General features: G+C 39.2%; 2 protein-coding genes across 5 annotated transcripts in view; both read right to left on the bottom strand.

The window, feature by feature from the left end:
* The window catches only part of LOC116611809 (26S proteasome non-ATPase regulatory subunit 2), a 49,359-nt gene extending 41,316 nt beyond the window's left edge, over positions 1–8,043 (bottom strand). For 2 of the 4 annotated variants that reach the window (XM_032372385.2, XM_032372386.2), the window contains exons 1-4: positions 7,881–8,043; positions 7,654–7,710; positions 5,752–5,916; positions 2,418–2,536 (exon numbers count right to left, since the gene is read on the bottom strand). In XM_032372385.2, coding sequence (XP_032228276.1) covers positions 2,418–2,536; positions 5,752–5,916; positions 7,654–7,710; positions 7,881–7,985 — 446 coding nt within the window. In that variant the 5' untranslated portion in view covers positions 7,986–8,043. Of the gene's footprint in view, positions 1–2,239; positions 2,305–2,417; positions 2,537–5,751; positions 5,917–7,653; positions 7,711–7,880 lie in introns of those variants that run through there. The other 2 variants (XM_048724938.1, XM_048724939.1) reach the window with 2 other exon arrangements.
* A 1,401-nt stretch (positions 8,044–9,444) lies between these two features.
* LOC5504114 lies at positions 9,445–12,647 on the bottom strand. The gene is made up of 2 exons (XM_001624997.3): positions 11,105–12,647; positions 9,445–10,764 (listed from the first exon to the last, which is right to left on the bottom strand). Exons 1-2 carry the CDS (start codon positions 12,546–12,548, stop codon positions 10,295–10,297), a joined length of 1,914 nt encoding a protein of 637 aa, XP_001625047.2. The 5' UTR covers positions 12,549–12,647; the 3' UTR covers positions 9,445–10,294.
* Between the last annotated feature and the right edge of the window lie 212 nt (positions 12,648–12,859).

Below are 12,859 nucleotides of genomic sequence, written 5' to 3'. Positions count from 1 at the left end.
TTTAGGATTTGCTCCCAAAATCAATCTGTTTTTTCTTCATTGCATTCATTTTGGAGTAGGCCACCAACAACAAGGCCACTATATGGTAAAGAATATAGTGCACTAGTGGTGCACTAGTTCTCTAGGTAGTTTTAAAAAGGCACTTAAGACATTTTTATTTAAAGAAGCGTTTAATTTATAATTAATATATATATATATATATATATATTCCTTTTATTTTTATCATAGGTCTATTGCAATTACATTATTCATAGTTTTATCGTTAATATTATTATAGTTTGGCATTTGTTACTAGTTTTATATACTCGATGTAATGCGCAGTTGAACATTTTTATATTGATAATTGCGCAATATAAATGCAATAAATTATTAATTATTATTATTAAAGGGTGCGCGCACCAATATGTAATGCATGAAAGGAGATATATTTTTGGATTTTAATTCCCAGACATTTTGAATATTCTGTCCAATGAAGGAGAGAATCGCCACTAAATAAATTCATAAAAAGTACAGTATGGCATCTAAACAGTCTAAATATATTATTTCAAATCTTTGGAATGCTGTTACGTCCATTACACATTCTGCACAAGGGCAAAGCTTGTCGGAGTATTGTTTTGATTAAAAATATACATATGTTCATAATGGAACTTCTATGATGGGACATAAGAATTTAGACTCTTGACAACTTTGACAGCCATATTTACACCAGGAATTGTGTTTGTTAACTTTGATGTACTACATAATTTAAATTATTGAACAAGGCCTGGATCCATTTGGTTGGTACAATAAATAAATCTTAGTAAAGAGCAGGATCCTAGATCCCCCAAAAATACCTCGTCAGTCAACACAAAAGGTGTTCATTGCTGGCTCCGCTTTTAGGCAGTGCCTAAATCTATATATTATAAACATGATCTACATCACACAGCTTTACAGGCTAACAATGATGTGTACTGTGTATCATGACCTTGGATTCCCTGCTAGCAGAGGCCTCTTTTCTCTGTATCTCACTGGGCTGGCGTTCACGAGGAAAAGATACCTCTGCCATGGGTCGAAACTGTTTTCGTTGCGCATGCGTGAGCGTTTCCAAGCGACCGTATGCCGTGCCAAAACCCGTACCATTGCGCAAAGGCTGTAAATATGCTAATTTTTGTCGCAAATTATGAATCAAGTTCCGGTTAGTTCCCTTTCGAAAAAAGAAAAGAACTGTTCAATTTCAATCACCTAAAACGTCATTAAAAGATTGAACAGCAAACGCAGCAAAGACGAGTTTTGTCTTGTTTGTGGGATAAATTCCAAGACATCTGGGCAGGCGAGTTTCTTCAATGTATTAAATATCGCACAGTTGGACTCGAACAAATAGTAACAAAACTTTTTGGTAAACTTAGATCAGCTAATTCCAGAAAAAATATGCAAAAGCTGTAAACGGTAGATTGACTCGTTAGTCAAAAGAGAAAAAATTCTGAATGAAGACAAGGCATTGAATGGCTTCTTTTATAATTCGTCGCGTGATATTTCTACGGAGGACGCTGTTTCGAATGCGGGCTTATTGTCCCACAGCGGGTATACGCTTCACGCATGCGCTAGTCATTGTGGGCTCAAATAGTGGCCAGTAATTAATGAATGGAGCATGCGCTCTGGATCCCCCGTCCACGATCGTGGACGGCGGTTTGATCAAACAGACTTGCGACCCATGGCAGAGGTATCTTTTCCTCGCGAACGCCAGCCCAGCGAAATACCGAGAAAAAAGGCCTCTGCTAGCAGGGAAGACCTTGGAGCTCTGTAGCCTGCAAAGCTCTCAGTGCACCTCATTGGTGTTATAGATGTAGAACAATGCATCAATGATAATAATAAATGTACAGCATTATCAAATGCTCTGTCATTATTAACTTTGAAGTGATAGAGAAAAAATACATAATTCTTCTTCTTTATAGCCTCAAATACAATCAAGGGATTTCATGTTAATGAGGCAAACAAGTGATATACGTGGTTTGGTGAGTGTAGTCAACTCAAGGTGCATGTAGTTTAAATGTATGAATCTAATTACACTCAAACTACACACAAAAACGTGAAAAATTCATGCAGAATTTTTCCAGGCTGAACTGTAACTGCATTTCAACTGAAACCATGGACTACTGAAAAATGGGAAGCATGCCGAATAAATTTGGTACAACTTAATACTTGAACTCTTGCTATAAAGTTTACATGTACAATGTTATCCCTGAGTAATTCCATGACATACCTCACATATTCATGTCCCCATGTTATCATGTCCCCATGTTATCATGTCCCCATGTTATCCCTGAGTAAATCCATGACATACCTCACATATTCATGTCCCCATGTTATCATGTCCCCATGTTATCATGTCCCCATGTTATCATGTCCCCATGTTATCCCTGAGTAATTCCATGACATACCTCACATATTCATGTCCCCATGATTCCAGGGATTCTTTAGATCCCAACATTCTGAACTGTAGACACTCTCTGCCTTCACTGACCATGGCAAGCACAGAGATGATATCCGCCAAGAAACGCTAATTTGCAAAACAATTAGATTAATACAGTACTGACAGAAAGTAATGCAAACAAAATTGGTCGGTGTTTGCTGAATTACGTCAAGCACAACTGGGACACCTGAAATTAGCAAATTTCAATACAGCTGAAATTCTTTGGTTTTACATGCTCTCAAACGGCAATAACTACGATTTTAGGGCAAACATATTCTAGCCCAAATTGCTGTATTTCACCTTCCCAAATTTAGGATGGGCTAATATGTACAGCAGAAAATCCAGAGAACGTACAGATACTAATGTTTGTTGGCAGACAAAACACAAGTTTTTTATCAGCGGGAAAAGGTTAGCCTGCTAGCTGGCTCTCCGGAGATTCGGGATTCCTGTGGCAAGGGAAAGGAAAAAGGAGAGCCGACAGTAAGACCCCAGGTTTTTGCATGTTTTCCATACGCCGAAGAATGGAGCACGCTGATTGGCTTATTTCGACAGGTCATCAAATAAAGTGACAAAATCTAAAACAGGCCGAGGCTCGTCCTTCAACTGTGCACTCCGCACCTATTTCAGAACCAGTTTTAAGTCTTAAAGATTGCAATTATTATAAGGAAAGGTCTGCTATAGAGTCTCTGCTCTTTAGCGATTTTACAAACGGGCTTTGGTAAAAGCTTTATTAATTTCCATGTATTTGTTAGCGCCATGAGCTTCGAGTGTGGTGGTGAAAGTCCGAAAATTTTAGTCATTTGTTGCCTCATAGGGTTGATATGCGAAAAGATCAAGGAGGCAGAAAGCCTCAGAAACAAGTCTTAAAGCCCTATTGGCAACCAAATCGATTGTTGTTGTTTTGAAACAACAATCGATTTGGTGCAATTGTTTTGCAAGCGATTTGATTGGAGGACTAAAATATGCATAATTATTCACTACCGACACTCGAGGTGCGTGCTTCATCTTGTTTTCGCCGGGGAAGAAAGCCTTTCAGCCACCGTTTCCACAGTATTTAGGAAGACAAGAACATAACGTAACAAAGAAATGACCAAGCAATGTGTGCTTCAGGATAAGGATCATTGACAAATAAAGATTGATGTTATCGGGAAAGATGTTGGTTTATTCCACACGATCACTCAAACTCGAAACTATTCTTTGTTTTATCACAGATAAGTACTGTAACCTGTAATTAAAACTCTAGGTTAATAACCATGAAGCGAGAAGTCGAGGAAAATAAATGCCAAACACATAGGAAGTATATATCACATTGCTATGATGTAAATACAATGCAAATAAAAAGCAAAGGACTAAAGCGAAGATTGTTCTTATCTAGTGTTAAATATACTCATAAAATGCGAAATGGTGTGATGTGACATAATCATAATTGCCCAAGTGTCAGTCCCTTTTATCGTTCCCTATGAAGTATATACCGGGGAGCGATAGAAGAGGGCTTGATACAGATACTGAAAAATTTTCATGTTCGGGTCCAATATTTTGGGATCACTGGCATTGGCTAGAAAACAATCTTGATAAAAAAGCACGCTCTTATTGGCCCCTGTCAGCATGTTCAAATGTATATATATATATATGACATCAATGTTTATCTGCGTAAAATGTGCATGAATTGAAAAACCGTTACAAATGGTGCGTAAAATGTGCATGAATTGAAAAACCGTTACACATGGTGCGCACATTTTATGCGCGTGCAGTTAAAAACGCCTAATAATTACCAAGTTTTAGAATGAATTTGGGGCAATGCCTACATGTGGAAACCAGCTCGTTTCGCTTGTTAAGTGTTGCCATCTCTGGCGTCATAATTATAAAATGTTTCTCTGTAGTGCATAAATTACATCTCTTAGTTTCCCTAGAGTATGTCTTTGCTCTAGCTATTATCTTCCAACTTACTGTGTGATTGATATTCCTATCCTTTAACTGCCATATGTGCTTACTCAATTCCGTCTCGTTTCTCCTACTTACAATTCTAAATGAAGAAGCGTGATTTCTCCATCTTGTCTTAAACTCATTTGCTGTAAGACCTATGTACATACGTTTCGCATTTGTCCCCTGTCTCTACTTTAGCTTGGTAAACTCTCTTTTTCAAGGCATTCCCCGTTTAAAGGACAGTCTTCCCTTTTCCTACAATTACATTTTCTATCGTCCTCCACCTGCACATTGCCCCTTCTCTTCAAAATGATCTTATTGTGCCTATCAATTAATCAGTTTTACATTGCTCAGCAAAGAACCATGCAAAGAACCATGCAAAGAACCATGTGAAGATGTTGAACTAAAAGAAGAAGTGAACTTGAAGAATTCCGCCAGGTTGGAAAACAATCTTTTCCTTCTATATTTTGTAAGTCGTGAAGACAATAGAATGATTAACTTTTTCGTGCTATTAACTAGTTTTTTATTTGTTTTAATAGTTGAATAGAAAGGTGATTGTATTTACTGTAGCATGTAATCATTAGTCTTATGGCGCTCGTGTCAGTTGTATTATATAAGACTACAGCAGTCCATGGACAAATTATTAATGTCGTTAGAAAGCAATTGTGATTTGTTTGAAAAGCTGTACAGTCAGTTTGTCTCTCGATGTAAATACAATGCATGAAAGTTTTATCTCTAAACAATGTCTGAGGTCTCGATTTGAATCCTTTTTTGCTTCTGAGTGTGCCAGGAAATGGTCAATAAACAAACCCAAATCTGTACCTTATCGTGATAGAGAACCAAGCAGAATCCCTATTCGACAACTTACATGTATAATGCATAAAAGCAGGGGTTTGAGAGAGGTTATTCGTAAGAATATTGCAAAGAATGTAGTACCTGTGTCATCTAGAATACATTACCATGTCAATAAATGCAGCGTCTACTGTAGTTTGAAACAAAATCGAAAACATTAGCCCTAAAACTTCGCTGAAATTGGGATGCTGAAATTCCTGCTGGCATGAACTGCCAAAAAAAACATAACCGAACATCAGTGAAAACATCTGAAATTTCGGATTGAGAACAAAAGGCCCTAATTTAGCGAACTTTGGCCAATTTCATTTGCATTACTTTCAGTCAGTACTGTAAATATATCCATGCCATTGATTCAACTAACAACTATACAGGGCAAGTTTTTTGCCCATCCAGCTTCCATACCTTGGTGGGGTGGTTTTGTTTACTATTTTACTCAATTCATTTTTTCTTAGGTACTCAAGTAGTATTCATTTGAGTCAAAAGTAGGGCTTCAGTATAAGGGTAAGAGGGGGTTCCATTTGGTTTACCTTGTTTTCTCCATCTGGCCAGCCCTGATAAACCTCCTTCATGCTAGCATAATGGGGTCTCAGGAACTTGAGTGGTTTGGGCACAGATGTCATGGAGCTTGTGCTTGCCCTGATTTGTGAGCGGAGTGCTTCCAAAGCGGGCTTGTGCAACGACACATTTCTTTCCTGGAATATCATGAAAAAGGCAAGGTTATGTAATTTCAAGGTTATGTAAAAAGGAAGGACCCGAAGGAGGGAGGGGACCTTGAATCCTACCCATAAACACCGCTCCGGTGGAGGAGCCTTTGCAAGTTGTTGCTCAAAAGAAGGGGGGAGGGAGTTGAATAATTTTACATCTAGCTCCCATGTTTAATCCCAGGGGCTCATAAGTAGGGACAATCATCTGTACTACTATTAGTTTCTCAGCTATTAAGTGCACGAGTGATGCAGCCCGTATTATAGTCCAGTCAATCTACGTCAAAAAAGGGGCGAACATCGGACTAATTGTAACAGTTTTGTTAATGGTTTCTTGCATAGAAAAAAATTGGAGCAGGCAAACACCCTGAAAAACGGGATCAAATTTTCACATACAAGGCCTGTGCCCTAATCATGAAAATTACGAAAAAAATACATACTTTAAAAAAAGTCTCTTTAATCTCTCATTTTTGCATCAAAGGGTATCCACCTTTTTTGGTGCAATCGCCAGCTTTTGTAGGTGCACAACTTTGCTAATTGTTTCGTTAGATTTGTCACTTCTGTTCATAGTCTCTGGAGTTTTTGGAGAATGATCGCAGTCAAGAAAATTTTTGAGACCTTTTATTCTACCTTTTTAAAGCATTGTTCAAAGCCAAAGTCTTCGTGTCTATATTTTGCATTTTTACATATAAACTTATATATATTTTTTTTTCACTGGAAGAGAAATGATTGTCCTTTTCAAGCGTCAACAGATGAACATCGAACATGAAGTGAATACCAGAACATTATAAGCCCAACGAAATGGACATATACAAGCTGTAATACAAAGTATTTAGATAAGCTCAGAGCTTAAAAGGTGAGACAGTTATGGACAGTTTTCCAGCCCCGGAGCCGTGACAAAATGTTGATGAGCCCTAGCCCTGCACATAAATTATACTCACATTTCGTGTCCACACTTTTGTGTCTCTTTCATTTCGACATGCTGCTTTTGTTATGCAAATTTATAGCAATTTAGGGTAATCTCGAGGTCTTGTAAAAAATAACCTACATGAGAGTACCCGCGCAAATAACTTTACCAAAAACTTCCCTGTCTACTGAGCTTTTCGAAAATACCAAACACTTTATCTGAATCTCCCTACTAATTCCTACTAATACGGCCTAATATCATGTGTAAGCAAAAACATAAATGGTCTAAAAATGAATATTTTCAAGATTTTAGAAATAAGCCAACTCTAACCAAAAAATTGTCAAAAACCGGGTATTATTTTGAAATATTTTCGAGGGTAAATATCCATTAGTTTTCTCACCAAAATAACTCAATCCATATGGCATATGATGAGGGTTACGTGGGTAATACCTTTACTTCCTAGCTTTTTTTTTCGATTTTTGGGCTATGTCACAAGTTGCTCAAAGCTTACACGGAGAGCCTCTTAAACAACTTTTCACAAATTTCCTATAAATGGAACTCATAAAAATCCTGACAAATATGGGACAATAAGATTGACCACAATCTGGGAACAGTGGTTTCCTATCCCAGATCTCAAGAAAATAGCTGTCAATATAAGTATTTTATGGCTGGTGGGCAATTTATGTTTTCCCTTTAGCGTATAAAAAAGCTTTACAACTACAGCTCATACTTCTCCTGAAATGAAAACGTGAGTGACAAAGTCTGTCATTATCATTATTCTTTTTTTTTTTCATGTGAAGTTTTTGAGATTTTTCACTTACTTTCAACCTTTCCACCAGCATTGTGAGTTCCTCCTGAAGTAGTTTATCTTCTTCACTCTGTTAGAGTATCAAAAATACTCATAAAATAGGAGAAATAAACATTTTTTTTGTCTTATTTTGATGAGTCACGGCCGGCATGGTAGTTGAAAGAAGGCAAAAACCGGCGATTACGTCTCGTGATTAAAAGAATAACTTGTAAAAACGCCGTGACAACTGATTTTACCCACCAACTCGACTTCTTCTTCTCTTTTCGGTTCATCTTTAGCCTTAGCTTCGTCTTTTTTGCTCTCCTTTTCAGTTTTCTTCTGTTCTGTTGCTGCGGTCGGCGCCATGTTGAATCAGTCAATGCTTACAATGGATCATGGGTAATGTCTGTGCTCAAGCGTATTAGGGCATTTCGAAAAATAGTCAGGGAGCATGTATATTCCCGTGGGATTTTTGTGAAGAGAACAAGCCACCTATCTAGAAGTGTTGAGGGGACCCTAAGGAACACAAAAAATGTTGTCGGCAATTTTTTAACTTGTTGGGTAAGCTACTAGGGGGGGTTAAAGAAGGGCCTCAAATTGCTCAGCATGGAAACGAGGCTGAGAAATTGCAGTTAACTTTACATATTTGCAACCAAATGTCACCAAACTTGCTCAGATTTATTAGGGGATAGTATTATTCATGTTATACCATAAGTACATGTTGGGAGGTCACGTGACCCTTCTACATGGAAGCGAGGCTCTAATATTATATTGACTAATAACTACCGCTTATTTGAGCCTATTTTCAGCCAAATTTGCTCAGATTTCTTATATTATGTGATATGATGTGGTAGAACCCACAAACCGATTTAAGAAGGTCACGTGGCTATTTTGACGTGGAAGCGAGGCTCTAAACATAAGATTGTCAATTACTATCGCTTATCGTTAATACGGATTATCACTACACTTGCTCATGTTTTTATCTCAATAAATGCAACAATTATCACCGGGGAACGTATTTTGCCATGAAAGCAAGGCTCTCAGTCGTCATTTCCAACGTCGTGAAAGGGGGTGGGTGGCGGGTGTGACTCGGGAGGGGAAGGGGGGAAAGTTTTTCAGATCGGCAGATCTGGCCTAAAATGGCATGTGGATTGTGGTTTTAAAGAAAAAGCAAAGCGGATGGTCGGATCCTTAAAACGTACCTGTTCAAATAACAAAAAAAAATTACATCGATTGTTGTCGTCTATCGTTGCGGATTAAGATGGAAGCAAAACTTTGTGCGGCGGATTTTTTAAAAAGAAAAAGTGAATCGGCGTATTTTCGGAAACCCCCCCCCCCCCCCCCCCCCCCCGCTAAAGCAATGACATGATTTTTTGAAAATACAGGATGAAAATACTATCTAAAAAAAATCCTGCCTTTCATCCTCCGCCACGCTGTTCTAAGACTTGCCAAGTTTTTCAGATCGGCAGATCCGGCCTGAAATGGCATGTGGATTGTGGTTTTAAAGAAAAAGCAAAGCGGATGGTCGGATTCTTAAAACGTACCTGTTCAAATAACAAAAAAAAAAAAAAATACATCGATTGTTGTCGTCTATCGTTGCGGATTAAGATGGAAGCAAAACTTTGTGCGGCGGATTTTTTAAAAAGAAAAAGTGAATCGGCGTATTTTCGGAAACCCCCCCCCCCCCCCCCCCCCCCCCCGCTAAAGCAATGACATGATTTTTTGAAAATACAGGATGTAAATACTATCTAAAAAAAATCCTGCCCTTCATCCCCCGCCACGCTGTTCTAAGACTTGCAAAAGGGTAAGGAAGACTCTTGAGACACCAATTTTTTTTCTTTTATTCTTATATATGTGATGTCATATCTCTTGTTTTACAAGGATCTTTGTATCTTTTGCTTAAAATTGAAATTTGGATTTTCTTTTGTTAGGAAAATTGATCAACAGGGGCATGGCGGTGCCCCCAGTTTGCTTACTGTAACAGAGGCATGGCGGTGCCCCCAGTTTGCTTACTGTAGCAGGGGCATGGCGGTGCCCCCAGTTTGTTGCTTACTGTAGCAGGGGCATGGCGGTGCCCCCAGTTTGCTTACTGTAGCAGGGGCATGGCGGTGCCCCCAGTTTGCTTACTGTAGCAGGGGCATGGCGGTGCCCCCAGTTTGCTTACTGTAGCAGGTAACAGAATTTTTTTTTCCACCCCCAAACTGCAAAATGAGCGACAGCGAACATTCAAGTAGCCCCTAGAAGGGTATACCCTCCCATGCAGAGCTTTTTGTGTCAAAATAAAACAAGCGACACAGAAATCTTGGCACAGAAGGGTAGGAAGGGGGTGCACTTTGTATATATACTACACACATTTAGTATAATCCACTCACATACTATCATGAATCTCGCAATTTGATTGGCCCCTGTACTCACTATCTATTTTTTCCTGTACTCACTATCTATTGAGCCATAGATAATGAGTAGCGAAAAAGCCAGCATTTTCACACCAAAAGCAGTTATTTATTTTTGAGAATTATTAAAATCGTCATTTATTTGAAGGTAGTATGTTAGTGGATCTATACTAAAACAATTAGACTACTCGTTCTCGTTTTTCTATGAGCTACGTGCCTTGTTGACTATCTATTGACTCATTGAAAACTTGAAATCGTACAGTAGTGTAATTGTTAAATATATTATGCAACAGCCCCTGCTATTGTGCCATAAGGATGACCAAATTTCTCATTCATTAGCAGGGTCAGCAAGGTGACCACATCAGACTTGAATAACTCAAGGTTGCTTGATTCAATGGATCCCCCCTCTCGTCCCTCAGCTTTGCCACCCTTGAATTGCTCATCACTATACAAATTAATAGCATCATCTTCAATGTCTGGAGGATGGAAGCCGTCCATATAGTGGAACAGACTTTCTTGTCTTTCTGGTTCAGAAAAAATACTACAGTTATCTGTTTCATCATTGTCATCATCAACATCACCATCATAATCATCAACATGTGAGCAATTCAGCCCTCCAATATTCATAGCCTCTATGCAATCTGAGGTAGCTGTCTTTGAGTAGCTTTGCATTTCAATGTGGGGTCTCACTTTCACAGTGTTTAACTCTGCCAAAAGCTCTTCTGTCAGGGTAACAAGAACTTCAAACCAGCCTAAAAAAGAGAATTCAGCTTAATTCATTTTTTTTCACCCTTCATATTGTATATGATTTAGCTAATAACAAATAATAATAATAACATATAATACTGTACTCTCTAGCTCATTGGTCCTCATACAAATTAATAGTTCCTCTTGCAGCCATTTACTGCTTTGCTAGGCAGCCCTTGAGTCCCAAAAATCAAATGAAGCTGCAAAAATGGGCAGATACAGTAGTAGAAGAGAAGTGAGGGGGAGGGGAGATGGCCACCCCATGTTTCATATACACTACATACACAGTGCAGTGGAACCCTGCTAACTTGAGCTTGGAACTCAAACAGCTCAAGAAACACTCACCATTATGATCCTTCAATTCAACGCAAGCCTGAGTCTGATTGTGAATAAGCTTGACAGACCATACATCAGCCTCATTAACACTAACATAGTGTCTGACATTCAAGTCAAATAGACAAATCAGCCGGTAGAGAGCAAGGCAGCTTGGGATGGGCTCCACCCTTGTCCCATGGAGAGGCAGGACTTGATACGACTGTATTACATCATCACACTGAATATTCCTTACTCCCCAATAACTATCCTTCCAGTCATCAGTGATGGATTTGTTGACTGGGTAAAAATACCAGCTTTCATCGTTCACATCAAATACCAGGTACAAGTGTGGTTCCCTTTTGGTGAACATGACAGACCACGATTCAGCAACACTTGTTTGTAGAGTGTGCTGCTCTTCAACATCCCAGTGATTGACACTGATAAAATACTCACAGTTAGTAAAATAACCACTGTCGTAGGAGTCTGACTCTTCATCACTTTCTGTACCACTCATTCCCCAGAGCTTGGGGCCTAGCCGAATATCAGTGACATTAATTGTTTGAGACACTAATGAGGAAGTGGAGGTTTGTCGGCTGAGGCTTGTGTCAGAAGATGAGAAATCAGGGGGGTTTAATTCAAGAAGACGTACTCCACTTGGGAGTCCATGTGGATGCATTATGAAATTTGGGTGAGATAGGAGATCCATCAGTTCTAGGCAGTCATCCTTGTAGGATCCAAGTGGAGGTTTTCCATTAAGAAAGCTACATGACATTGCAGCCTTCCAGTCACAAACCTCAAATACTAATCCGGTCTCCCTGTGTTTTAAATGTTGCCGCCAAATTCGGTAAAATGTGAGGCCATGGTCGTCGTGAGACAGTGATCGGAACAGGACAAGCCACCGGTAGAGCATCGTGCAGCTTGCCATAACTTGGTACGGTCGAATATAGCGTGCCCTTCTTGACAGTTTGGAGGAGAGTTTGTAGCCCATCAAATCCTCGATGTACTCTTGCCGCTTGTCAATAAATGTCCATTGGAGATTGTGGGTATCGTAGTAAAAGTCGAAATTTCGATTGAATTGGGGATAGTTAGCGTTGTCTTCGCCATCAAACGGATGTGAGGCGGCCCACTTGACAAGTACTTTTGACATGTGTTGAAGCATGGCTTCGCGAAGTTCTGCCACAACAAGTTCGTCTTCGCCAATTCGACTTGAAATAAAGTATTTCATATCATCTGGAGAGAAGTTTCCTCGCTGAAAAATTTCTTGGTAGACTTTTCTCCAGTTGACACTGGATGGAGGAACGTTTGCAAATAGAAATCTTTGTGATTGCCATCTGCGAAGTACAAGACGGCGCCATAGTGAAGGAGTTTTTGAAATGCTATTCCATTGCTTACACACCGAGCAGATCTTGGTCAAAATAAATGCATCAAAGTATCGAAAGATCTGAAGAAGAATCTCATCGAGAAAGACGGGCATTTTGCGATAAGAATGGGAAAGAATGACGTTTGTTTGAAAAAAAAAAAAACGTTTGCGCGCTTACTGTTGATGTGATACTGCGTTTGTTTTGCTTTCGGAACCGGAAGTGAAATCAGAAACCATGCACAAGCGAAAGGCACTCTGGGAACTCCTGTTTCCGATTTGCGGTTTTATCTGTGGATTGTATTGATTCTCCATTGATTCTCAATACAATCCCACGATCGTAAGGATCTATAAAATTCTTGGAATGAAAGATTTTAGCCTGCTAGCCGGCTCTCATTGTGGGTTATTCATGTTTTATTTTCGAATAT

Source organism: Nematostella vectensis, chromosome 3 (genome assembly GCF_932526225.1).
Source record: "Nematostella vectensis chromosome 3, jaNemVect1.1, whole genome shotgun sequence".
NCBI classification, from domain to species: Eukaryota; Metazoa; Cnidaria; class Anthozoa; order Actiniaria; family Edwardsiidae; genus Nematostella; species Nematostella vectensis.
Note: the sequence above shows the minus strand (reverse complement) of the source record. Positions and strands in the feature narration are given on the sequence as shown.

What these genes read in the sequence shown, in the direction of transcription:
- LOC5504114 (XM_001624997.3), bottom strand. Translation starts at nt 12,548, where the DNA reads ATGCCCGTCTTTCTCGATGAGATTCTTCTTCAGATCTTTCGATACTTT. An exon ending in TGAATTGAAGGATCATAATG is followed by an intron (nt 10,765 to 11,104) that starts GTGAGTGTTTCT and finishes TCTCTTTTTTAG; the next exon opens with GCTGGTTTGAAGTTCTTGTT.